Raw genomic sequence first — 26,054 nt, 5'->3', positions numbered from 1 at the left:
CTCCTTTTATTTTTATCATACACAAGCTTTTTTTTTTATCATCTATTACATTATGACTCTCTAATCCACTAATACGATCAACGTTGATAAGAACTAACGAGATTGTCATGACATTGGAAGAGACTATAAACGACCTTGGAGGAGGCGGGATGATGAATTTGTTGTGGTCGGCGAAGTCGAAGGAGTTGACAAAAGAGGCGAGAAGCGAGTTAACAATATTTTCATAGGTAACCCAACATGAACTTGAATTGAGAGACATTTCATAAAAAGTTAACACTTTTAGTAACAATGATTGTTTAGGATAGACAAAAGAAATGTAATTTTGAGAAAGGAGGGTAAGGGTAATATACGCTAACATTAGGAAGGACGCTTTGCTCTAAATTTTAATTAAATTATTAAATATTTTAATTCATTTAAAATACATTAATTAAATATTTAAATTATTTTAAAAAATAAGTATTCAATAAGTTTATGTTTTCTTTAAAGATCACATATATCTTCTAGATGAATTAATTTTGTTTGAGTTAGTTAAAATTATTTTAGACAAAAAAACTGACACTTTCTTTATGTAATGTAACTTTATATCTATATCTAAAACTACAAATTAAAATAAGAGAATCCCTCATAAGTTAATGTGATGTTGTATTTTTAGAAATAAAATTGTAATCAAATTACAATGTAAAATTATTTATACTTTTAATATATAAACATTAAACTCTACTTTATATTAATGTTATGGTGAGAAAATAAGAAGAGTTTAATGTTTATATAATAATAATGTGAAATTATTTTACGTCATCATTTTATCATATATCATCTTTGAAATTACTTTAAGATAATTATTTTAAAATTTAATAAATTTATAATATAATAAATTGTGATTGGATTATAATAATTTTTTTCTATAAAGGATCCATTGACCATTAATTTCGGCCGAAAGAGTCTATTCTTATATTAGTATTGTGATTTATCTTCTTAATTATATTTTTTTATCCCAAAATTCAAACCGACAACGAATGAAATTTTTTATCGTAATGATCATATCTTACCTGAATAAAGTTTTCTCGAGTAGAAAACACACATGTTGAGAAAAAAAAAAAAGTAGCAAGGGAGGCATTTGGTGGTACATTCAACAATTTCATTTTTCAATATATTAAATTCTTTCTATATTTTGTTTTTATTTATTTATTTCACCATTAACAAATGTGACACCAGGGTGGGTTGTTTTGTTTCAACGTGGGGCCATCACATGGATTCAGTTGAAGATCACACAGTGCGCGAGCGCTTACATAAACAACATATCGGAATCATCGTTCATTCAGAGTCAGCATCGCTATCTCCAAAACAAAAGTACTACCGTTTTTTCGTCTTCTCCATTTTCTTCATCAGCATAGCGACACAAACGCACAACAAGCACCGTTGACTTTTTCCAATTTTCCAATTTCCTCGGTGATTCTATCATCTCCGTCACAATCGCGCGCCAAACGCTGAATCGATCGGTGCCACCGTGCCACCACTCAGGTCAGCCACCTACTCCCTCCTCATTGATTTCTCCGAACTTCGTTCCTTTTCTTCCGCTCACTCCGTTCTTTTTCGAATCTACATTACTTCAAAATCCATTTCCTGATTACGTGAAAATCTCCTATGGATTTTCAAATCTGAATCTTAGCTATGAGCCTATAATTTGTGTTATAGTTAGTAGTTTGCCTTTAACTCAAGAAAAAGAAAAAAAACACTATCACTTTATGTGCGTGTCTTCTTTTCCGCAACTATAGCGTTATTTATGAAATAGCAAATTTGTTACTGCTTCAAATACGTGTTCTGAAAATTGGACTTGTGATTCAATTGGCAAGACCTTATGCTCGTGGTTTGATTTATTCAATATATTGCATTTGTTATTGAATCGCGATTGACTCTATAATGTTTGAGTTTGAAGCATAGCTGGATCTAAGTCAAACTAGTTCAACCAGCTTAACAATTTGGGGGAAATTTGTGATTTCAGATTTTTTTTTTTTTGACAGGGAGAGAGATGCCACTTGTATTGAGCCTTGGAAATGTATTTTTTTTTATTTTATTTTACTTCACTTCACGATATTTGCTGTACCTGGGATATGTAACTATAGATGATACTCTTCATAGGCCTGGGGATGCTGTTAGCTTGCATCCTGTAAATTTTATTTTTGAATTTTGTACCAACAAGAATGAGATATCATGAAAATTTTATATGTGCTAGCCTTCTATTGTGTATGAAATGATTAATGCTGAAAACAAAAACCTACCTTCTCCACTTTACCCTGTTAATCATGGAATTGCCTAACTATTTTTTATGGATGATGTTTTGTGATGATTTAATTTTTTTTTATAGAAGGATATATGTAATATTTATATAAATACTCCCCGTGAATACTAGAAATTGTTAAGAGAGATCTCATTGTAAATAATATTCCTAAGAATTCAGTCTTTAATCTTGTCCAATGGTGTCATGATCCCTGTAGCCAACCTCACCTACCGGGATAAGACTCTCGATGCTTTATATATCTTGGATTCATATCCTAAATTTAAGAAATACCATATCCAAATATAATACTAGTATGTTATCTTACATTTCCAATACAGATACCCGTATACATGCATGATGCATCATACGATTAAACTTTTTGACAAGCTGTGATGATAGCCATTAAGTGTTAGTTTGCACTTTGTTGTGCTCTTCCGGGTCTTGATTGTGAGAGACCTGAACTGGGCAAAAGCTAAAGTCTTGTCTATCACAAATATTGAGCCTAGAGCAGATTACTTGTGTCACCTTTATGAGAAACTGGCTTTTAATGAAATATGTATAAATATTGCTTTAATCTCCAACCTGCAGGTCTCATCCTTTTTGCTTTAAAAAAATATGAAGTAAAATATTGACTATGATTTTAGGAAAGGAAATGTACTAATTACTAACGGATTGTAATGACAAGGTGTTTAAGTTTGACTGATGGATGCGGCTAGCTATTAGCACCCTGGATTGCTTATTCAATATTTAAAATCCTCATCGACTACTTTAATACACAATTTCCTAAATTTTCCTCAACTATGTGACTAAAAAAATAGAAATTTAATTAATTATGACCTGGCTTGATTATAAAAATAAATCAGGGCAATTTAAAAAAAGTAATTCTAATTTCTAAGATAATTAGAAGGGAGTACAAATAGGAATTTGCAATTAGAGTGTCAATAGTCCCACGCATGCTTAATTGATCTAAATTTCCTCAATGCTAAAGTTTTCATCCCACTTTTTTATGTTTTGGGATATTCAGATGGTCAGATTTCCTTTATGTTGCATAGGATATACTTTTCTATTTGAGAATAAACAAATGTGAACCTGCCACTGATATGACAAGTTTTAAAATATTGATTCCAGTCCAAAACATGTTGAATTGATTCTAAACCTATGTGAACCATGGCTATATCTCTAATCCATTCTCACCCATCTATGTATTTAATGATATACAGAAAATTGGTTAAAGTGGTTTGGACACGTATAAAGAACAACTTCTCAGCTTTGGGACTGTGGTATGATCAAATGTAGTTCTGCCCTACTTTTTGGGTTTTAGTTCTTTGTCTGCAGTTTAGAATATTTTTTGTATTTGTTAAACATTTATATCAATAGAGATGGGAATATTACAATAATCAGATAAACTATAATATTTTATGATGTCTACAACAACTCGTGCTCGCTTCCATTGATTTAAATTTAAGATTTGTGTTTTATGTTAATATTAATTTTATACATTGTATGCTAGCCATGCTATATCCTATAATTTTTAGAATTTCACATTCTGTATCTTTGTCCTATCGTATTTGTGTACCATATTGTACGTGTTTGTCTTGTGTGTTGTACCTATATTTGTGCTTTCTAGGTTTTAGATGAATAGAAAATTGTTTCATTTAAATTTACAGTCAATCTCTGAGTGTATGTATGTATGTATGTATAATTTTTTTTTAAAATAGATAAACTAACTATCCTGAGTGGCTATTAATGAATGCCAGCATTTTAACAAATAAACCAAGGTAAAAAATATTTCCCACGAATTCACATTGGCCCAATCAAAGTTTAGCTGACATAATTTCAATGAATGGTAATATATGGTATACATTTTGTTGATGTTAAAAGTTAGTGGTCTTTACATTTTGTAATTATACAAGAACTATAGCCTGTCTGCATGATGAGCTATTGGATAAAAATTTAGCTGTCTCTAGATCTCTGGTATGCTGTATTTATTTAGAAGATGGGTGATTACTTAGATAAGTTGGTATTGACTTTTGCAGTATTCATTTTTGACTTTTAGAGAGAGTCTCTAACAGGCCAACATGAGTGTGGATTCAAAGAAAAGTGCCTCTAATGGCCAGGAGAAAATGTTGCTATCACAAGAACAGCAAGCATTGGTACGTCCTGTAATTTTTCTTTCTTGGTGCATCCATAATGCTCTCACCTTGTTTTGAGACTTGGCATTTGTAAATATTAAACTGCAATGTTTTGAGCAAAGGAGCATTGTAGCTCATAATAATTTCCTTTCTTCCAGATCAATGAGGTGAGAAAGTTAATCGGGCCACAGTCTGGTAAGGCGTCCATTTTTTGTTCTGATGCATGCATCTCAAGGTATTTGAGAGCACGGAATTGGAATGTCAAGAAGGCAGTGAAAATGTTGAAGCTGACCCTGAAATGGAGAGAGGAATACAAACCAGAAGAGATTCGCTGGGTGAGTTGCTGCCTTTCTTCATTTTTTTCGTATGGCATTTGAGACGTAATACATAGCAGGGAAGGGATGTGTCCTTTTTATTGCTATTTCTAACCCAATCTTTCTATATACCTAGGTTAACCTGAGTATTTTGTGTTGCATCTATTCCCTTTTGCACTCCTCTCTTAAGAGGAGATGAGGGTGGGCCTGAATAAACATTAAAAAAGTTCTTAATTGTATCCATTGGCCTTGTTTGGCTCTATCCAATCAATATCATACCTGAACTACTAGCAACTGAACATCATCATATTGTCTTCAGACTTATTAACTGAGTTCTTTTAACCCATTTAATTACTGACTGACCTGGAATGTTTGTGATCTGAACATTTATGTCAAACCATCACTCTTTCTGGAATTATCTTCTGATAAAAGTTGTTTGATGTGTATTTTTTTGATGCAGGAAGATATTGCTCATGAAGCAGAGACAGGAAAAATCTATAGAACAAATTACATTGACAAGCATGGGAGAACAGTCCTAGTAATGAGACCTAGTCGTCAGGTATCTTCTGAAAATCACATATAACCTCGGGCATGTTTATCTATGTCAGATGTCTTGTGTTTTGCATGGAATAAGTGAAAATGGAAGAATGAGAATGAGGGATATATGTTGGAAAACTGTCTTAATTTTGGTCATCCCTAGCCTGCCTTAGTTGCAGCTTCTTTCGGGGATACCTTTGTTGGGGCCTCAAGGGTGGTGTTTAGTCCCACATCAACTAGAAATATGAGTTAAATAGGACTTATAAAGTTTGGACATCACATTACAAGGTGGTTTTGTGTTGCCGAGTTAGGTCCTAAACCCAAATTTTAAGATGGTACAAGAGTCTATCCTAAATCCATTGTTGGGCCACCTATATTTTCACTCTCCAGGCCGGTAGCCTTGGGTGGAGGAGTGTTGGAAAGCATCGTTAATTACATTTACTGCTAGCCCGCCTTAGTTTTGGCCTCTTTGAGGGCTGCCTTAGTTGCCACCTCAAGGGTGGTGTTTAGTCTCACATTGTCTAGGGATATAACTTAAATAGATACTATAAAGTTTGGGTAGTCCTCACCTTACAAGTTGGTTTTGTGGGATTGAGTTATGCCCTAAACCCAAATTCAAAGAATATGTTTAAACATATTACTTGTCACGTCTAAAAGAACCTAACTCACTTCTAATAGTTAGCTCAAGAGAGGATGATTGTCAAGTCTTATAAGGAATATTTTGGCCATATTCCTTGTCAATGTGGAACATCTTAACACCCGCTTCTCTCACACACAGAACTAGACATCTAGAGCATGAAGTTCGCAAGACTGGATATTTGTAGGTGACCCAACTTGAAGACTGGATAGATTCTAATATCATATTAGAAATGGACTGAACCTAAAGTAGGATTAAACATCTGAAGCATAATGTTCTTGGGATTGGACATATGTAGCTGGCCTAACTTCAAGACTAAATAGGTTCTGATCATCTGATGCCAGATTAGAAATAAACTGAACCTAACTTTATTACTATAGCTACCTAATTTCCAACAGAAAGCACTCTTATGCTTCCTGCTTTGACATTCATGTCATATTTAATAGATTATACCTGCATAGCTGGTTAAAATCTTGTTTTTGTAGTGGAATGTTATTCATTTTTTTTTAATGTTTTTCTTCTTTTTTTGGGTGCAGAACTCGAAATCAACAAAAGGCCAAATTAAATATTTGGTATACTGCATGGAGAATGCTATTCTAAATCTTCCACCAGAACAGGAACAGATGGTCTGGTTGATTGATTTCCAGGGTTTCAATATGTCACACATATCAATAAAGGTGACACGTGAAACAGCCCATGTATTACAAGAACATTATCCTGAACGTCTTGGTCTGGCAATACTGTACAATGCACCTAAGTTCTTTGAACCATTTTTCACGGTAATTAAATAATTTTTTTTCCCTATCTCGCACTTCATACTTCGATATCTTTATGCTCGTGTATATCTATATTGATTTTTATGTATTAAATGAAGCCGCAAGTTGATAATGTGATGCAACTATTTTTAGCTGCTAATAATTCTGATCATTAATCTCGTACCGTTGTCTGATCACAAAATATTTATTGCTGCAGATGGTAAAGCCCTTATTAGAGACTAAGACTTATAATAAAGTCAAGTTCGGTTACTCTGATGATCAGAACACCAAGAAGATTATGGAGGATTTGTTTGATTTTGATCATCTTGAATCTGCATTTGGCGGGAATGATGATACAGGATTTGACATAAATAGATATGCTGAGAGAATGAAAGAGGATGATAAGAAGACTTACTCTCTCTGGACAAGGGAAAACTCTCCACCATCAGTCCCAAATCTTGCTCTTTCTTTAGATTCGACTAGGTTAGAATCAGATACTGATGCTTCAGACAGTGAGAAAATAGACTCTTCCCCTGACCTCGTGATGGATACAGGTATCATTAACCCTGATCAGAAAAGCTTGGTTAATGAAGGAGAAAAAAATGCCAGTGCAGATATTCATTAGAATGAGAAATTACATACCTTGGGCCTTTGAAATAACATACAGGCACTGAGGATACAATATGCTATGAGAATTCTTATTTTGAAGTTAGAATCAAGAAACCTTTTGTTAGTTTGATGTTTGGATTTAACATGATCACAGATGTTTTTGCTTTGTGAATTCTATCTTTTAACCGGCATGAAATGCTTGCTTGTGCAGTCAGCAGTGTTTTGCTGCTGTTGTGGTAGAAATTTTTTTTCCTCCCTCGTGGATGGAAGAATGGTTTTAGTTATTTATAGCAAGCAGGTTCTTCTTACCCTTCACCCAATATCATGCTTGTGTAGGGTAGGGTAGTAAGGTTTCATGTGGATTTGTTTCTTTTAAAAGAGATGAGATGTGCAAAGTAAAAAAAATAATAAAGGTATATGTAACCATTGATTTAAAATTAGTCAAGATTACAAGGTTTTTTTTTAATTCAAATGAACAGTAGATATATATATTTTATTATTATATACATTTGCTCACTTAAAAAAAAAAGGTTAAATCTTTCATGTGTTGTCTCAACCAAGTTGCAGTATTTGACTATTTGTGCTTTAAACCATTCCTTGTTTCTGCCAAGTTTGAAACAAAAAAAAAAAAAAAAAACAGACAATGTTGGAATATGAAGAAGGAATTCCCTAACTGAAGGACCTGCCGAACATACCATGTTTCTCTCATATACGGCTGTAATTGGTTTTGAAGGGAGAAATATGATTGATGGAAATAGAGGAGAGATAATTTGAAAAAAGATTAAGAGTAAAAATAAATAAGAAATATAATAGAAATAATATGATAAAATTATTAATACGATGAAATGATAAACCTATGAAATAGTTAGTCTCACATCAAATAAGAGATTTAGGAGGATAAAATAAACTTTTTTACCTACAAATATTTTTGAAATCTGTAATGATGACTGCATGTTGCAGAATGAAACCCACCTGACTCATTTTTTTTTTCTCCAGTGAACGATCTCTACCAAACCTACCTCCTATATTTCCTGCCTTCATTAAATTCTCTCTTTCGCACGTAACAAACAAGCAAAGCCTAAGTTCATTCCCTTTTCCTTCATCATGTCGCCTTTTATGCTAACTTCACATCCTCATGTTTTTGTAGATGTAAAATTCCTCACACTCCCTCCACCCCCATTTTCTTCACATCTCCGCACACTCTCCCTTCCCATTCTCCTAGTGACTCATGTGTCGCCGTCCTCGTGTTCGTCACCTCATGCTGCACACACACCTCATGGTAAGTCATCTTTTTCATTGCGATTGTTCTTATTTTTCATTGTTGTGGAATCATGTTTTTGTTATTTATATCATTTTACCCCACGAAAATATGTTTCTGTTTTGTTAATTTAGCGAATACAAAACAAGCATATTTAAGTTTCTAATTAGAAAGTAGCAAAATAAAACATGTTTTTGTTATTATAAACTAGGCTTAATTGCATATTTTATCATTCAATTTTCATTATTTTACAAATTTTACTATGGTTAATAAAAGATGAATGATTTTGATCTTGGTTGTAATTATGTAGAAATTGACTTTTTATATCGGTTATAACTACAACCGATATAGGAAATCACTTTTCTACGAAAATCTTGAAAAATGATTTTTTAAATTATTTTATTATCAATGCGATAGTAAAATGCACAAAAGTTGAAAGTTTAAATGATAAAATTTGTAACATATTGAAAATTAGATTGTTGAACATGTGCATTAGCAGTTGCCTCTATCATGAGTGTTTAGGACTATTTATTTTATTTTCAGTTATTGTTTTTTATGATTCCTTTCAGTTACAATAGTTGTTATGTTAGTAGTTATTGTTTAGGAAGTCAGTTATTGCTTTTATAATTTCTTTCAATTACAAAAAATCTCTATTTAAACAGATTATTATTCAATAAAAAGTGTGTGTATTCATCTCCATTCATTCTGTGAGTTAAATTTTTTTCCAACAGATTGGTATCAGAGCTTTCTTCTCAAGAGAGACCTGTGAGTGAACTGAGTGAAACCTACCACAAAAAGCCAAAACACCTTGCTTCAATTCATCAAATAGATAGATTCTGAAACACCGTACACAGCACTAGCACCACCTGTGTTTGATGGTGATAATTATCAAATATGGGCAGCAAGAATAGAGGCACATTTGGAGACAAATGATCTCTGGAAAGTGGTTGAGGAAGACTACGAAGTTCTTCCTTTACCAACCAATCCAACAATGGCTCAGATAAAAAATCAAAAGGAGAGGAAAGCAAGAAAGTCAAAGGCAAGAGCTTCTTTATTTGTTGTTGTCTCAAAAGAAATTTTCACTACAATAATGACCATCAAATCAGCATATGAAATATGGAGTTTCCTCAAGAATGAATATGAAGGAGATGAAAGGATTAAGGGAATGCAAGCCCTGAATCTAGTTAGAGAATTTGAGATGCAGAAAATGAAGGAGTCTGAAACAATTAAAGAGTATGCTAACAAGCTTCTTAGCATTGCCAACAAAGTAAGATTGCTTGGTTCTGAATTTTCCGATTCAAGAATAGTTGAAAAAATACTGGTGACTGTCCCTAAAAGATTTGAGGCTACTATTACATCCTTGGAGAATACTAAGGATTTGTCAAAACTTACCTTGACAGAACTTGTAAATGCTTTGCAAGCCCAAGAGCAAAGAAGAAGAATGAGGGCTGATGATTCTGTGGAAGGAGCATTGCAAGCTAAATTACAAATTAACCAAGGAGAGAAAAACAAGTGGAAGAAATACAAGAAGAAGAATTTCAACACACAAGAAGCAGCGGCTAACACTAGCAACAAAAGTGGAGACAACAACAAAGGATTTCCTCCTTGCAAGCACTGTGGCAGAATGGGTCATCCTCCTGTCAAATGTTGGAGAAGACCCGATGTTAAGTGTGAAAAGTGTAACAAGTTGGGGCATCATGTGAGAATTTGCAAAAGCAATCTTCAACAAAAGAATGAGGCTAAAGTTGCAGATCAACAAGAGGAAGAGCAATTGTTCGTAGTAACTTGTTTTACAAGCAATAGCTCAACTGAATGTTGGCTAGCGGATAGTGGTTGTACCAACCACATGACCCACTATCAAGAGCTTTTTAGAGAGTTGGACAAATCACAAGTATCAAAAGTTAGAATAAAAAATGGTGATCTTATCACTGTTGAAGGAAAGGGAACTGTAGTCATTGAAAGTTGCACAGGTACAAAATTAATTTATGATGTTTTGTATGTACCTGAGATTGATCAAAACTTGCTAAGTGTGGGACAATTGGTTGAGAAGGGGTTTAAAGTCATCTTTGAAAATAAGTACTGTTTGATTAAAGATGTCAATGACAAGGAAATTTTCAGTATCAAAATGAGAGGTAAAAGTTTCTCATTTGACTCACTGAAGGAGGAGCAAGCAGCCTATCCAGCCATTGTAAACAGCACAGAGGCTTGGCACAAAAGGTTAGGCCATTTTCATCATGCAGCTGTGCTGAACATGCAATGCAAGGAGTTGGTTCATGGCTTACCTCACTTAGATTCTAAATTACCAAGCTGTAAAGCATGTCAATATGGCAAGCAAGCAAGATTACCCTTCAAACAATCAACCTGGAGAGCAACAGAGAAGCTGCAGTTGATTCACACAGATTTGGCCGGACCTCAAAGGACTGCTTCGCTTAAAGAGAGTAAATATTACATCATCTTTATAGATGATTTCATTAGAATGTGCATGATTTATTTTCTCAAGTCTAAGTCAGAGGTTGCAGGTGTATTTTGGAGATTTAAGTAGTGGATTGAAAAGCAGAATGGCTGCATGATTCAAGCTTTGAGGTCTGATAATGGCAAGGAGTACACTTCAGCATAATTCACCATGTTTTGTGAGGAAGCAGACATTGAGCATCAATTAACAGCTCCTTACACCCCTCAACAAAATGGGGTTAGTGAAAGAAAGAATCGGACGATAATGGAAATGGTCAGATGTATGCTTCATGAGAAAGGGTTACCTAAGGAATATTGGACAGAAGTTGCAAACACTGTAGTATTCTTGCTAAATTGACTTCCCACCAAACCAGTAAACGGGAAGACTCCTTTTGAGATTTGGTATGGTTATAAACCTTCCTTGAAAAATTTTAAAGTATTTGGATGCTTGTGTTTTACTTATGTGCCACGGATTAAGAGAGACAGACTAGACAAAAAAGCTGAACCTGGTATCTTTGTGGGATATAGTTCAGTATCTAAAGCTTATAGAGTTTCCCAACCTCATACAAGGAAAATTCTGATAAGTAGGGACGTGCACTTCATGGAGAATGGGAAATAAAGTTGGAATGATACTGAAAAGATGCCAATAGTTGACCCTTTGCAAAATCAAGATGAGTTAATTGATGATGCACCCATGAGAGGCACTAGATTGCTCTCAGATATTTATGAAAGATGCAATGTAGCAGTTCTAGAACCTGCAGGATATTGGAATGCAAAGGAGGATCTAAAATGGAGTGCTGCAATACAAGAGGAGCTTGTCATGATTGATAAAAATCAGACTTGGGAACTCGTTGAAAAGCCTAAACACAGAAAAGTCATAGGTGTGAAGTGGGTGTTTAGAACAAAGCTGAATGCAGATGGCTCAATCAACAAACATAAAGCAAGGTTAGTAGTAAAGGGGTATGCTCAAATTTTTGGAGTAGATTTCTTTGATACTTTTGCTCCAGTTGCAAGGTAGGATACCATTAGGATGTTACTAGCTATTGTAGCACAGAAGGGATGGAAAATCTGCCAACTTGATGTTAAGTCAGTTTTCTTAAATGGATTTCTGGAGGAAGAAATCTATGTTGAGCAACCTGAAGGTTTCCTTGTGAAAGGACATAAGGACAAAGTCTATCTATTAAAGAAGGCTTTGTATGGTTTGAAACAGGCCCCAAGAGCCTGGTACAGTAGGATTGATGAGTACTTATCAAAAGTAGGCTTTGCTAAAAGTCTTAGTGAATCCAATTTATACATCAAAGGTGATCTCTTTGTATGTTGATGATCTCTTAGTCACTAGCAGCAATGTTGAACTTATTCAGCAGTTCAAGGATGATATGATGCAAGTCTTTGAGATGACAGACCTAGGAGAAATGTCCTATTTCCTTGGTATGGAGGTTAAGCAGATTGAAGGTGATATCTTCATTAGTCAGAGAAAGTATGCAAAGGAGATCCTGAAGAAATTCAACATGGAGAACTGTAAAGGCATGAACACTCCTATGTGTCAAAAGGAGAAGTTATGCAAGGATGATGGTTCAGAACAAGTGGAAGAAGCACTCTACAGAAGCTTAATTGGTTGCTTAATGTATCTCACAACAACAAGACCAGATATCTTGTATGTTGTAAGTGTACTTTCAAGATTCATGAATTGTGCTAAAGAATCTCATTTTAAAGCAGCAAAAAGAGTATTGAGGTATGTCAAGGAGACTTTAAATTACAGAATGAAGTTCAGTCAATCACAAGATTTCAAGTTGCATGGCTATTCTGATAGTGATTGGGCAGGGTCTTTAGATGACATGAAAAGCACCTCAGGCAACTGTTTTAGTTTTGGATCAAGGATGTTCTCTTGGAGTTCCAAAAAACAAGAAATTGTCGCACAGTCAACCGCTGAAGCAGAATTTATAACAGTCACAGCAGCTGTTAATCAAGTCTTATGGCTAAGGAAAATGCTAATTGATTTGCACTTGGAGCAAGATACAACTACTGAAGTAATGGTGGACAACCAGGCAGTCATAGCCATCTTTAAAAATCTAGTTTTTCATGGAAAAACAAAGCATTTTAGCATCAAATTATTTTTTCTTAGAGATGTACAGAGGGATGGTGCAGTGTGCTTGAAGTACTGCAAGACTGAAGACTGAAGACCAGCTGTCAGATATCTTTACCAAAGCTCTTCCAAGAAGCAGATTTGAGTTATTGAGAGAGAAACTTGGACTTTCCAACCACTGATACAAGAAGTGTTGAACATGGTGCAATGTGCTTGAAGTACTGCAAGACTGAAGACTAGCTGTTAGATATCTTCACCAAAGCTCTTCGAAGAAGCAGATTTGAGTTACTTGGACTTTCCAACCACTGATACAAGGAGGAGTGTTGAACATGTGTATCAGCAATTGCCTATCATGAGTGCATAGGATTGTTTATTTTATTTTCAGTTATTGCTTTTTATGATTCCTTTCAGTTACAATAACGGTTATGTTAATAGTTATTGTTTAGGAAGTCAGTTACTGCTTTTATAATTTCTTTTAGTTACAAAAAATCTCTATTTAAACAGATTATTATTCAATAAAAATTGTGTGCATTCATCTCCCTTCATTCTGTGAGTTAAGTTTTTTACCAATATAGATGATAAAATTTAAGAAAAAAAGTGATAAGATTCATGAAATTATAAAAGTTGATGATAAAAATTCATGAAAATAAAACTGAGTGGTAAAATAATAAAAGTTTAATGATAAAATTTGAAATGAAGCCCGTAAACTATCATCTTTGTAATTCCCACCAGAGTTTCAATGTTTGCAGGATTTGCGTTATGGAGTGAACATGCCTTTTCTCCTCTCTTTCTGTAGACAAGTACTATGGGCAGAAACCCAATACGAATATTTACCTAGCTCAGATGCTCTTTGCTTACTATGCTAGCTCATTGTGATACAATACTCTCCTCTCCAGTCTCCACCTCCTTCAACTTGTATTTCTACCATGATATCATATTACAAACTATTCTTATTCCTATCGATCATCTGATGTACTTTTTCAGCTTCATTAATCATTGAAATTACAAATTTAGTTACAGCCCAATGCACAAAATTTTATCTAGTTATTTTCATCTTAAAACTGGAAGACAAAAATTCATTTCAATCCTCATTGTAATTGAAATGAGCAAATAAAAGTTATGAGCATTCTGGGTTAAGTAATAAGTTTCTATATATAAAAACATTCCGAATGTCCAATTAAATTCACATGACAACTCATTTACAATTAATTGTAATAGACACGAAAACATTTCTAAGATTCAATGATTTATTTGTATATATATAGGCACATGGAAGCAATTACTCCTTCACCATATGAGAACAACACTGGAGTCAAGCATGGATCCTAATCCACTAGTTCGAAACTGTGTTAAACTCCTCTCAAATTTTCATGCAATCTAACTGTAACACTGATAACATCTTTTTTACCCCTTATGTAATACTTTACTGCTGATTAACGTGTGATGTATTCCCTGAAACGAAGATAATAAAATGATTAAAAGAAGAATGTAGACTAAGAGAGAACCATAAACAGAAGAAAATGAGTGTTATCAATTTACCTAACCCTTCAAAAAATTATTGGAACATATCATCCAACCTCTGCCTGTAAAGAGCCAAACGCTGTGACCATGTAATAGCATTGTTAGGGCCTTGGAGACTTGGTTAACAAGATTTGAGAAATGAAGAATAGAACATAATTTTTACAAACATTACATAGTAAAAATCCAATTAGTAGAAATGTGGACATCAAGTCTTCAACTATTTACCCAATTTATGTTCAATTCCCCATTAGAAAAGTTCAGAGTTTACGGAACTCATTGGAGTTTATTGTTATTTAAATTTTATTGAAAGCTATAACATCATGAGTGGAACTCATTGAAAAAGAAGCGAGACCCACAAAATTTTATGATTTTCAAAAAAATTTAGTCAATAACATAGTATGTTCAAAACATTTTTTGAAGTGAGGTTTATTCTTTCAATCTGTTTCTTGTGATTGCAAGTGTCATTTCATCTTTTCAAAACAACAGATATCAATTCTTAAATAAAAACTTCTAGAATGCTAAAGGAATCATCATAGCAAAATGGAATGAAATATACAACGGACATAGGTACATACCCTAGTGTAGGCATAAACTCCTGCTTCAGTGGGCCCTATCGGACTCCCTCTCCTAACGAATCTTCCTTCTTTAAAAATGTAAAGCATTGGAATTCCAGTTGACAATTCTAAACTAATCACCTGTCAAAAGGTGAAATAAACATAAAATCATGACTATTTATGACATTTGAACATATAAATTGTGGTAATTCTGAATACTTGATCAATCACCTCTTGGGAAGTTAGTTTGTCAAGATACATAATAATGGATCTCAGTGAATTCCCATGAGCTGAAATCATAACATTCTTTCCAGATAAAAGTTGAGGTTCAATCTGCATGCAGTATAATGTCAATGTAATCAGCTCCATATCGAATATGTATGCCATAATATCAAATTTAAACACACCTAATACTGACTTGTTAACTACGGTAATCATAGACCATGTAGAATAGCAAAAAGGAGAAAATGAAGAAAAGGGAGATTGTCAGATTACAAAGTTCTAATCAACCACCTACTTGGTCTCTGAAATAGGAAACTGCCCTTTCAGCACACATTTCCAAACTTTCACCATTTGGAGGAGGTATGTCATAACTTCGACGCCACTCATGTACTTGTTCTTTCCCATATCTGTCTGCTGTTTCTTGCTTATTGAGACCCTGTAGTTCCCCATACCTGAAATGATTACATTAACAAGTATGGCCTATAGATTATATGTTGTACACAAGGTTGTAAAGCAGGACTAGCAAACATTGAAAGAAGGAAAGAGATCACTACATTCTTTCATTCAATTGCCAAGCTGCTATGACTGGAATGGATTGCTTTTCTGTATCCTCACTAAAAACTTGACTCCATCCCCTTGCTTGTTCACTTTCATTGTGCATTATGATAGGCACCTGCAGGAAGTTTGATCACTAATAGTGAAGACAAAGGAATTTGAATACTATATTGTAGCAAATGAATACATTTCTTCAAATAGTTTAAGCTAAATACTAATACAATACTACATAAACATACATCATCTGCAATATATATTGCATAACCTGTTATTTTTCTATTCTTTTCTGGATTATGGTACCTATAACAGTTAAACATCCCTTCCTTCATAGGAGTTATAAGGTTGCCTTGGTGGTTAAAGGAAGAGGTCGTGGGCTCAAATTCCTTCCACTAACAAAAACTAAGTAACTAACATCTAACGTTTGCCGATAAAAAAAGAACTCTTCCCTTCATAGTTAAGCACTATTTGTTAGGTGCAGGCCAAGCTTATAAGTTATAAGTATGTTCTTAACTTTCTCAAGTAAAAGTTAGTGGACATGTTATGTATCTTTTTAACACCTGAAGATAGTTATCATCCATTCATGTTACCTTCCTGCGGCGGTGCTGTGTCATGGCAAGCATGGCTGTCATCTGCGCTCGAATCAAAGCAGATGTAAATATGAGATCCACAGGAATACTGCTAATTCTTTTGCCAGCTTCAATTGCCTCATCTATACCCCTCTTGCTTAGAGGGACATCAACACAGCCTGTGAACAAGTTCTTTTCGTTCCACAAGGATTCACCATGTCGAATAAGGATTAAAGAAGCTTCATCTGAGTAAGAATAAATTGAATAACAGTTAGATAACATCCAATGGTTTCTACATGTGACAATCAACTGAAACATGGTGAATCCAACTTTAAGATGCAATCCACATGAACAAGGTTTGACACACAAACATATCATGCAATAATGAATGTCAACTGAGAGAAGAGTTTTCCTTACTTGATTTCTTGTGAGTGTCTCTATCACTAGTTTTGCTTTTTGAAGGGGATGAAACTGTGTCAACCACAGATGTTTGAGATGCTAAAGATTGAATTACTCTACAATCCCTTCTTGAGAGGAAATTACTGCCGATAAAGTCCTTTGTCACCAGTCTTACCAAATTATTAAACTTTTGCTGATGATTAAAATTGTTGATGTGAGAATGGGATTGAAAAGCAACAATTGGTTGGTTATACACTCCAGCAGCCATTCTCTGAAGATTGAAAACAAAAAATTGCATTAGGCAAAGCCACTTAATGCTGGCTAACTCATACTCGAGACAAGGAATGCATCATGAATGTGGAGATTTATTTGTTCATATTATCATCAAAGCGTACCCTCAATGTTTGAATCAATAAAACAAGAAACGAAGAAAGCTCATACAAGCTTAGAAGAAAAAGTTGTTGATCAATAATGCCAAAAATAACAAGAAAAAAAACATTGGGAAACTAAAACATCTCTTATTTAAAAAAATGCAGATCTACTATGAGGATGATTAACTACAAAAAATCAAGATGACCCCAGGTAAGAAATATATACGAAGGGGAGAAAAAAACAACAGAAAATAGAAATCCTTCTATTTTCTACATGAAACTGATTAAGAGTACCTGCAGCAATTAGCCGAAGAAAACAGCAAGACTAATATATTTTATATATAGTCTATATGTGAAAGTGAAAGTGGGAAGAGTATACTATAGTTTATGTGTATATATTTTTTGATGAGGACTATAGTTTATATATATAGAAAGAGAAAGTAGGCACGAATATTTATTGGCCTCCTTTTATATAAGGATGGTGGCGAAGAAAACGAGGTGGTGGTGGAGACAATGAAGATTGCAGAGTTTTGTAGTACTTATAGCAAAAGATTCTAAGGAAGAAGTAGTTGACATAGTTAATGACAGAAGCTACCCGTATTCACTTCAACCAACTAACTGATGAAAGAAAACGATGTCGATTATTCTGAGGGAAAAGGAGTTACTATGAGTAATATTTGTTACAACTTTATTACAACTCACTTGAAATGCAGAAGAGTCAGTAATGGAACAGAAGAACTAGCTGGTTTGGTTTGGTTTGTACCAAAAAGTCACATTTAAACAGCGTACAACAGTGTATGTAGTTCGATAAAAACTACTGGTGCTGCCACAATTCTAAAGCACAATAATCCAAGCCTTTTCTTCAACAAGAAAAAAAATAATTCAAGTCTTTTAGCTAATCTGCAAGGATTTCATCACTACGTACCTTTTAATTCAAGTCTTATTTTAGCTGAATTAACCCGAACTACGTACAAGTCTTTTAGCTGAATTAACCCGAACTACGTACAAACTATACTTATACCGGTGCTGCATGCTCTTATTTTATTTAGATGCACCTTACTTTATCGAAACTGCTAATAATTCAGAACAACCCTTCGTGATGTTTTAGGGGCAAACAGAAACTATGGCAATTAAACGACCCATGGAAATTGTGCCCCCAGCTTCTTTCATCTATGATCTCTCTCAACGTTGTGTTTATTAAATTAGTTTTCTCTTTTAAATTTTAATGTTTTTCTATCAATAAATATTAGTTGTTAATATTTTTTTTTATTAAGAGAAAGATTTGATCTTACAACTTGTTCTTCCTTTCATTCTTCTTTTATTCATCTTATATTTCCTAAATTTTAATATTAAATAACACATCTCAAAATAAGCATCGAAACCCTGAATTTAAGGCATGCGTTGCACTTTATTGTAACTTGTAATGGATGCAGTTCAAAAACATTTTCGAAAATTTTCCCGAAATTACTTTCTGAAACAATTCCGAAAAGTTTTTTTTTTTTTAACTTTTGCAGATGTTTTTTGGAATGAAAAAAATTATAAAAAAACCAAACCTTACTTTAGCACGCACAGTATGAAAAAATTGATATCAATATTTTAGAAAAATGATCGAATTTAATATAAACTTACAATAAAACTAGTTTAAGGTAAAAAAAATTGATACTTTGATATAGAAAAGAGGGAAAAGAGAAAAAAAAATACGTAGGAAAGGTTAAGAGAACAATGAGGATGGATGGAGTGTAAGGAATAAGGTTTACACTTTTTTTTTATAAAAGAAACTATTTTTGGTAATACAAATTATAATAAAGGAAAAGGAGTGTAAATAGCAACTGAGGGAGAGTGTAAATATCAACTGCCTGCTACTAATGCTGTCCTTGTTCTTTAATTTGGTTTTTAATGGGCAATATAGCTTTTTTGGTAAGGTGTGGTCAATGCAATTTACCTTTCCTTTCTTCTTCACTTTCTTGGTTTCACTTGTCTAATAGCTTTATTCTCTTGCCACAAACTAAGAAAAGTATTTACAAGCTTTAGATCTTCATGCATGATTTGTACATGTTGTGTAATTTGGTTAGAGATTCAAGAGTTGGGTATAGATACATTAGAATGCTTTCTTTGTGTACCACTTTATTGAGATGATTTTTTTTATTAAATTGAGGAAAGTATTGTCAGGACACATTTGTCTAGATATTGAACTTTTGAAAAATAATTTATGAAATTCAAAAAAATTAAATAGTATTTCAAAAAGTACTTTTCTGAAATGTATTATTTTATATTCCAAAAAGTATTTTTTGGAATAATGTTTAATTTTTACATTTTAGAAAGTACTTATTGGAAGTCAAAATTTAAACATCATTTTGGAAAGTATGTTCTCAAATAATAATATAATGGTATTTTAGGTATAGAGAGTATTTATGATAGTAAAAATTAGAAGAAAAAAAGTAAAAAACTAAAGGGGAGTGTACTTAGGAAAAGGGAGTAGATATAGCAAAAGCTTAAATATTTTCCTTTTTGGTCCGAAAGGAATATATCTTCTAATAATGTATTGGGTGTGGCTAGGTGCATCCAAAATATTATTTGTGTACCCAATAATTTAAGTAAAATAGCAAAAATGTCTTTCACTTAAATTTTAAAAACTTTCCCTCTTCTTCGTTCGTCCATACGTTGTTGCAGCTCATCTTCTTCCTTCGCCTCCCTCTATCGTCTTCTTCCTTCGTCTACTTTGGTTTGTGTCGCGCCGTCGTCGTCCGCTGCTTCCATTGGCGCCTTTGAGGACGTCTCCACCACCGTCTTTTTGGAATCCATATAACATATACAAATTTGTTAATTTGCATGAGTTATACGAATTAACTAATCCGTATAACTCATACAAATTACCAAATCTATATATTTTTTTAAAACTATTACTAAATTAATTTTTTTAATAGTAAATGTTTTTTATTTATAAATATGTTAATTTGATTTTTTTAAATAGTTATTTTTTTAATTAAACATAAATATATTATTTTTGTTTTTTTGTAACTAGTTATTGTTTATTTTTAAATAAAAATAGATTTTTTTTAATTATGATTTTAAATAGTAATTATTTTTTTTAATTGTAAGTATATTATTTTGTTTTTTGTTTGTAAATAGTTATTGTTTGTTTTTTAAATAAAAATAAATTATTTAGAATTATTTTTTTAAATATTAATTGTTTTTTTAATTGTAAATATATTAATTTTATATTTTTAAATAGTTATTGTTTCTTTTTTAAATAAAAATAGATTATTTTGAATTAAATTTTTAAATATTTATTTTTTTAATTGTAAATATATTAATTTTATTTTTTAAAAATAGCTATTGTTTATTTTAATTATAAATATATTATTATGATTTTTTTGAAATAGTTTTTTATTAATTACAAATATATTATTTTGAATTTTTTTTGAAATAGTAATTTTTTAATCAAAAATAGATTATTTTGAATTATGTTTTCAAATAGTTATTGTTGTTTTAATTAAAATATATTATTTTGAATTATGTTTTTAAATAGTTATTGTTGTTTTAATTAAAATATATTATTTAGAATGTTTTTTTAAATAGTTAATATATTTTAATAAAAAATAGATTATTTTTATTTTTGTTTTGAAAAGTTTATTGTTTTATTTTAATGATAAATATATTTATAATTATTATATATTAGTTTTTTATGTAATTAATTAATTATAGTGTTTTTTTAAGTTGTTTTTAATAAAGAAGTTATTTCATTACATAAAATCAGTTAAAAATAAAATTTTAATATATATACACACATATATATATACAATAATTTTTTTTATTTATGAATGATTGTATAGTAATTGATTGAAGTATTGTTTGAATTTTGACACAAATTTATATTTCAAATTTGCAGATTATGATTAGAACTAGAGGTTTGGGTCATACTTTAGGCAAAATTATAGGAGGAGCCCTGGAGGGAGAAGATAATCGTGATTTAGATGAAGCTCTCCAACGACGAAGGCCCACAACATCCGCACATAGGCAACGGGAAGCTGATGTCGCAGCTGCTGAGGATGTTCATCACATGGATGACAAAGCTGAAGAGGTCTTCCAACATTGTTGCCTAGGGTTTTCCAGGCGGGCCGCATGACACATCAATTCTGACTGCCTATCCTGATCATGTTGTAGTCATTGTTTGGAATAGAGAGGTATTTATAGTTTTAAATAAATTATATTTCAATAAGTATTTGTTATTATTGTTAAAATTATTTAAATTTTTTTAGGAACATCCTGAATTGAAGCTAACCTTCCATGGAAGGAAGGTTCAGAAATTTGGGAGGTCTGTTGTTGAGATTAAAGGGTTAGTTGCTGCCACAAGATTAAGTCCTCTGAGTGCATGTTCATTGGACACTGGTGATCAAGGACTTATATCGACTTTTGCAGAGAGGTGGTATAAGGAAACTAGCAATTTCTATCTTCTAGTAGGAGAGGTCCCCATCACCCTCGATGATGTGGCCTCTTTGCTTCATTTTCCCATCACAGGCGCCTTCCATAGTTTCGAGACTCTTTATGTCAATGAAGCGGTGTTGATGTTAGTGAAATTACTTGAAGTCAGTGCAGATGAAGCCAGAGCTAAGATAGTACAGTGTCATGGGGCATATGTACGACTATCATGGCGACGAGACATTTATTGTAGCAAATGTGATGTTGCACACTGGACTGTAGTAGCTCGAGCTTATCTACTACATTTGCTAGGTTGCATTCTTTTTGCTAACAAGAGTGCAACACACGTGCATCTGGTGTTCTTGGACACCTTTCGAGACCTCGATCAGAGTGGAAGCTGCGCATAAGGAGTTGTCGCCCTAGTGCATATGTACGATAATTTGAATGATGCGTCTAAGAGCAACGAAAGAAAACTTATTGGATATATCACACTATTACATGTAATTGTAATTGAATTTGATTTTTTTTTTATTTTTTATGTATTTATTTGATATTTTGTTTTTGAAAATACGTGTAGTGTTGAATTTATGAGCATTTTTATTTGTTGTTGAGGCTATTACTGTTGAAAACTATCATGAAAGGAATCCATGTGCCTACCGCTGGACCTCTACGAAGGCATTACCAGTGTCGATGTATCGAAAGCGTCTAGATCAACTGACGACTAGTGATGTTGGTTGGATGCCTTACGGTGACCATCGTGCAGTTAGAGAGTTCATGCTCATTTCTTTTTTTCTTCTAAACATATCTGATGGGGTATTGTTGTTGTCATACACCGACCAGAAAGGGTTGTGCGACAGTTTGGGTATATTTAGACGATTCCTCCACACTCTTTGGGTTCAAGATTATGCTTAGAAGATATTGATGACAGATGGATGCACTTCTCCGACTATCTTGCACTGGTGGGCCAGATTTTTCTTATGCCTAGACAATGCACACCATACTATATGAAGTGGTTCTACATGATTTCGCATCCATTCATGAGGCCGGTACAACTCGGGGATCCAGTCAGATATCCACCTATCGTGCAAGATGACACATATGTCGAATTAGATATGCCTCAGTACCTGGTGGCGGCGGCAGCTATGGAGGAAGCACCTGTAAATGCATCTTCTCATGCGAAGCAACCTAGACATGCAGTGGTAGCATATATATTCATCTTACTTTTAATTTCATTTTATCTAAACATGCAATATGGTTAAACCTTATCTCTTGTTGTGAATGTCATAGGATGTTTGTCAAGCAATATCTGAAAGGTTGGAGCGGTTGCTCAACCTAAGGATAGCGACTGAAAGCACAAAAACATACGATGTCATGCAAGACTACCTAAGGATCGCTAGAGGTGTGACTATGGATCATAATGTATATGTGCAATTGCGACGAAGGCGGCGCATGAAGGATGCATGAAGACATTTAAATTTTTTTTAGCAAATGTGTACACATAATGTAGGAACCTCTTTAATTCCTCAAATCTGTCTATGCCACTAAGGAGGTTGATATACTCATCAGACCATTTCGCAAGTTCTTTAAGCAAATGGTTGCTCACCAATGACCATGAATCTTCACCTATAGTTAATAAGGCAGCAATTGCACGATATCCACAGTTATCGTCTGCTTTGACATCGACAATATTTTCAATGGAATCGTGAATGTATGGATGAAATTGACCTAACATTAGCATAATTAGAATTGTCTAGTCAGATGATGATGCATTACGTTTGACTGAAGAATTACTATTTTCCACAGAATGTAAAGCATCAACATATTCCCAGTAAGACAGATCACATTTTGTTGATATTTGATGTTTGGTCATCTATTTCTTTTGAGAACCTTTGGTGTTGACCTTTTTAAGAGGAGGACACATAGAGTTTAGATTAGGGTAGGAAATTTCCCGAAGTTTACTCTTTAGAGTAACTTTGCCACAAACATCAAGCTCTTTAAATCGCTTGGATATGGTTTTCATCTCTTCGGTTATGGTTACTTGAGACTCAGATTACCTTAGGTCTGAAAAACTTAGCCTCCGACAAAACATATGGATTGTCTCAAATGGTATGGTACCAACAACATATTTGGATAGCTCACATGCACATGGAAGACCGTGAATAGTTCTCATGACACATCCACAACGAGAAAGGTTTTTGCCAGCATAATGTACACGCTCAAACTTAGCAACAATCTGATTTAAAGCTTACCTTGATACCATGTCAAGTAGCCTCTTATATAAGATAACTTTAAAAACATGTCCAACCACATGTGTACTTGTCTCAAAGGATGCCTTAATTTTTGTGTGTTGCAGGGTGATCGTGTTGTTCATGGCTTCCCAAACATTACATAGGTCTCTAAGGTTATTTTGTAATAGTCTTTTTTAAAGCCCATTAAGCAGAATCAACCCTGCATATGAAATACACAAAAAAATAAACAAATATGAGTATTTTTATCCATTAATTACTAAACCCTAATAAAAAATGACATTTTTGATTCCTGTTTGTTGTTGTGTTTCTTAAGTGCATCACCTTATTGATCTAGGCTTTAACAAAATTTTCTTTGTGGGGAATTATTCATGTTTGGTTGACATAGTCAACAAACATTGGTCATAGTGAACAAGCAATTTCAAACTTCTTAAGACCATCATTGAACTGATGCTCGAAAGGACAATAAACCAAATTCCCCCAGGCATCCATGAAATAATCCTGTGTATTTTTTTTACCAATTAGGGATTTACGTTTTGTCTTAACATTCTTGTCGATGTGAAACATACACAACAAGTTGGTACACTCAGGGAATATAGTTTTCACTGCATTTATCAATGCTAGGTCTCCATTGGTAACAATAACTCTAGGAAGGGCATCACATCTTAGAAAAAGACCTCGAAATTGTTCTAGAGTCCATGCCACATTATTTACACATTCTCCTTCCAAATAGGCAAAACTAGTAGAGAATGTCATCCCCGTTGGTGTCACACCAACAAAGTCAAGTAATGAGATCCTGTACCTGTTTGTTTTGTAGGTACTTTCTTTCAAAAATATCAAATTACAGGCATTGCATAACTTCACTGCATCAGGATGACACCAAAAGATATCACGTACAACATCTTCATCCTTTAATCTATGCCAATGAATATATTGATCCTATTCAAGAATTTTCATTAGTTGTTGCATTTCAGTATCATTGCCTCTTATGGAAGAATGATATGCACTTCTTGCATTGTATATTTGATTGATTGTTGTATAACTATTGACATTGTTCTCCTTTAGCGTTAGCAGAATATTTCTTGTTTTCGCCATTGATTTTGTCATATCAGCAATAATTGTCTTTTCATCCTTAGTCAATCTACCAATATATGAATATCCAACTAATGACTTTGCCATTTCATGATTGTGACTCCCACACATTAACTTCACCATCCGTCCTTGGCCTCCAACCAATGGTTTCCCATGAAGCTTAAAGGAACACCCACATTTCCTACTGCCAGTATCTCTTCTTATAAAATATTTCTTCCTAGACCTATATGACCACTCCTTTCACAACCAATTAAGACAAATAAAATCATTCCTTTCATTCTAATGTTTGTGTCTGACCTCATAATCACCATCACAAATCCAATTTCATAAGCAACAGATCGAGCCCAATGGAGAACATCATCTCGGGTAGCAAACACCTACAATGCAATCCACATAAGTTTAGTCTTCAAGGGACATTCATTTTATTACTTTAATAACGATAAATCACATTAATACTCGAGAAGTATTGAACGCATCAGAACAATCAACATGTTCTTCATTCACACCAGTTTCATCTTCATTTTGTTCATTCATATCAACTTGTTTAAACATTATATTGTCATGCATCCATTGATCTTTTTCCATCTTAAAAAGACATTTAAAAATTTCAACTGTGGAAGCAATGTCTTCCAAGGTTATTTTGATGATGCCAAAGAATCAATAGTTAAGCAAAGTTTCAAGCAAAGATTCAAGAATCAAGTTTCAAGTTTCAAGAATCAAGTTTCAAGTTTCAATATTCAAGATTCAAGATTCAAGAATCAAGTTTCAAGATTCAAGAATCAAAATCAAGATTCAAGATTCAAGAATTAAGAGAAGACTTAATCAAGATAAGTATGAAAATGTTTTTTCAAAAACTGAGTAGCACATGGAGTTTTCTCAAAACATGTTTACCAAAGAGTTTTTACTCTCTGGTAATCGATTACCAGTAGCAAAATGGATTTGAAAAAGTTTTCAAATGAATTTACAACGTTCCAATTACCAGTGCCTTTGAATGTTGAAATTCAAATTCAAATGTGAAGAGTCACATCCTTTCACAAAAAGCTTTGTGTAATCGA

General features: G+C 33.3%; 2 protein-coding genes across 8 annotated transcripts; one reads left to right on the top strand and one right to left on the bottom strand.

Moving 5' to 3' along the window:
• Positions 1-1,213: 1,213 nt before the first annotated feature.
• LOC100777106 (phosphatidylinositol transfer protein 3) lies at positions 1,214-7,505 on the top strand. 6 transcript variants are annotated; one of them, XM_014765360.3, is made up of 8 exons: positions 1,239-1,521; positions 2,022-2,056; positions 3,499-3,558; positions 4,335-4,431; positions 4,569-4,745; positions 5,185-5,283; positions 6,435-6,677; positions 6,871-7,505. In XM_014765360.3, the coding sequence occupies exons 4-8, from the start codon at positions 4,357-4,359 to the stop codon at positions 7,276-7,278; spliced, it is 1,002 nt and encodes a 333-aa protein (XP_014620846.1). In that variant the 5' UTR covers positions 1,239-1,521; positions 2,022-2,056; positions 3,499-3,558; positions 4,335-4,356; the 3' UTR covers positions 7,279-7,505. The 6 variants fall into 6 exon arrangements, with proteins under 6 accessions (XP_003542491.1, XP_006593565.1, XP_014620846.1 ...); XM_014765358.3 differs by having other exon boundaries at positions 1,292-1,521; positions 4,315-4,431; XM_014765359.3 differs by lacking the exon at positions 2,022-2,056.
• Positions 7,506-14,187: 6,682 nt separating this feature from the next.
• LOC100784422 (2,3-bisphosphoglycerate-dependent phosphoglycerate mutase 1) lies at positions 14,188-18,318 on the bottom strand. 2 transcript variants are annotated; one of them, XM_006593503.4, is made up of 9 exons: positions 18,168-18,318; positions 16,890-17,142; positions 16,494-16,717; positions 15,906-16,024; positions 15,647-15,803; positions 15,361-15,462; positions 15,151-15,270; positions 14,594-14,654; positions 14,188-14,506 (listed from the first exon to the last, which is right to left on the bottom strand). In XM_006593503.4, exons 2-8 carry the CDS (start codon positions 17,137-17,139, stop codon positions 14,610-14,612), a joined length of 1,017 nt encoding a protein of 338 aa, XP_006593566.1. In that variant the 5' UTR covers positions 17,140-17,142; positions 18,168-18,318; the 3' UTR covers positions 14,188-14,506; positions 14,594-14,609. The 2 variants fall into 2 exon arrangements, with proteins under 2 accessions (XP_006593566.1, XP_003542505.1); XM_003542457.5 differs by lacking the exon at positions 18,168-18,318 and adding an exon at positions 17,537-17,757.
• Positions 18,319-26,054: the final 7,736 nt, after the last annotated feature.

This window comes from Glycine max, chromosome 13 (assembly GCF_000004515.6).
Source record: "Glycine max cultivar Williams 82 chromosome 13, Glycine_max_v4.0, whole genome shotgun sequence".
Lineage (NCBI taxonomy): Eukaryota > Viridiplantae > Streptophyta > Magnoliopsida > Fabales > Fabaceae > Glycine > Glycine max.
Note: the sequence above shows the minus strand (reverse complement) of the source record. Positions and strands in the feature narration are given on the sequence as shown.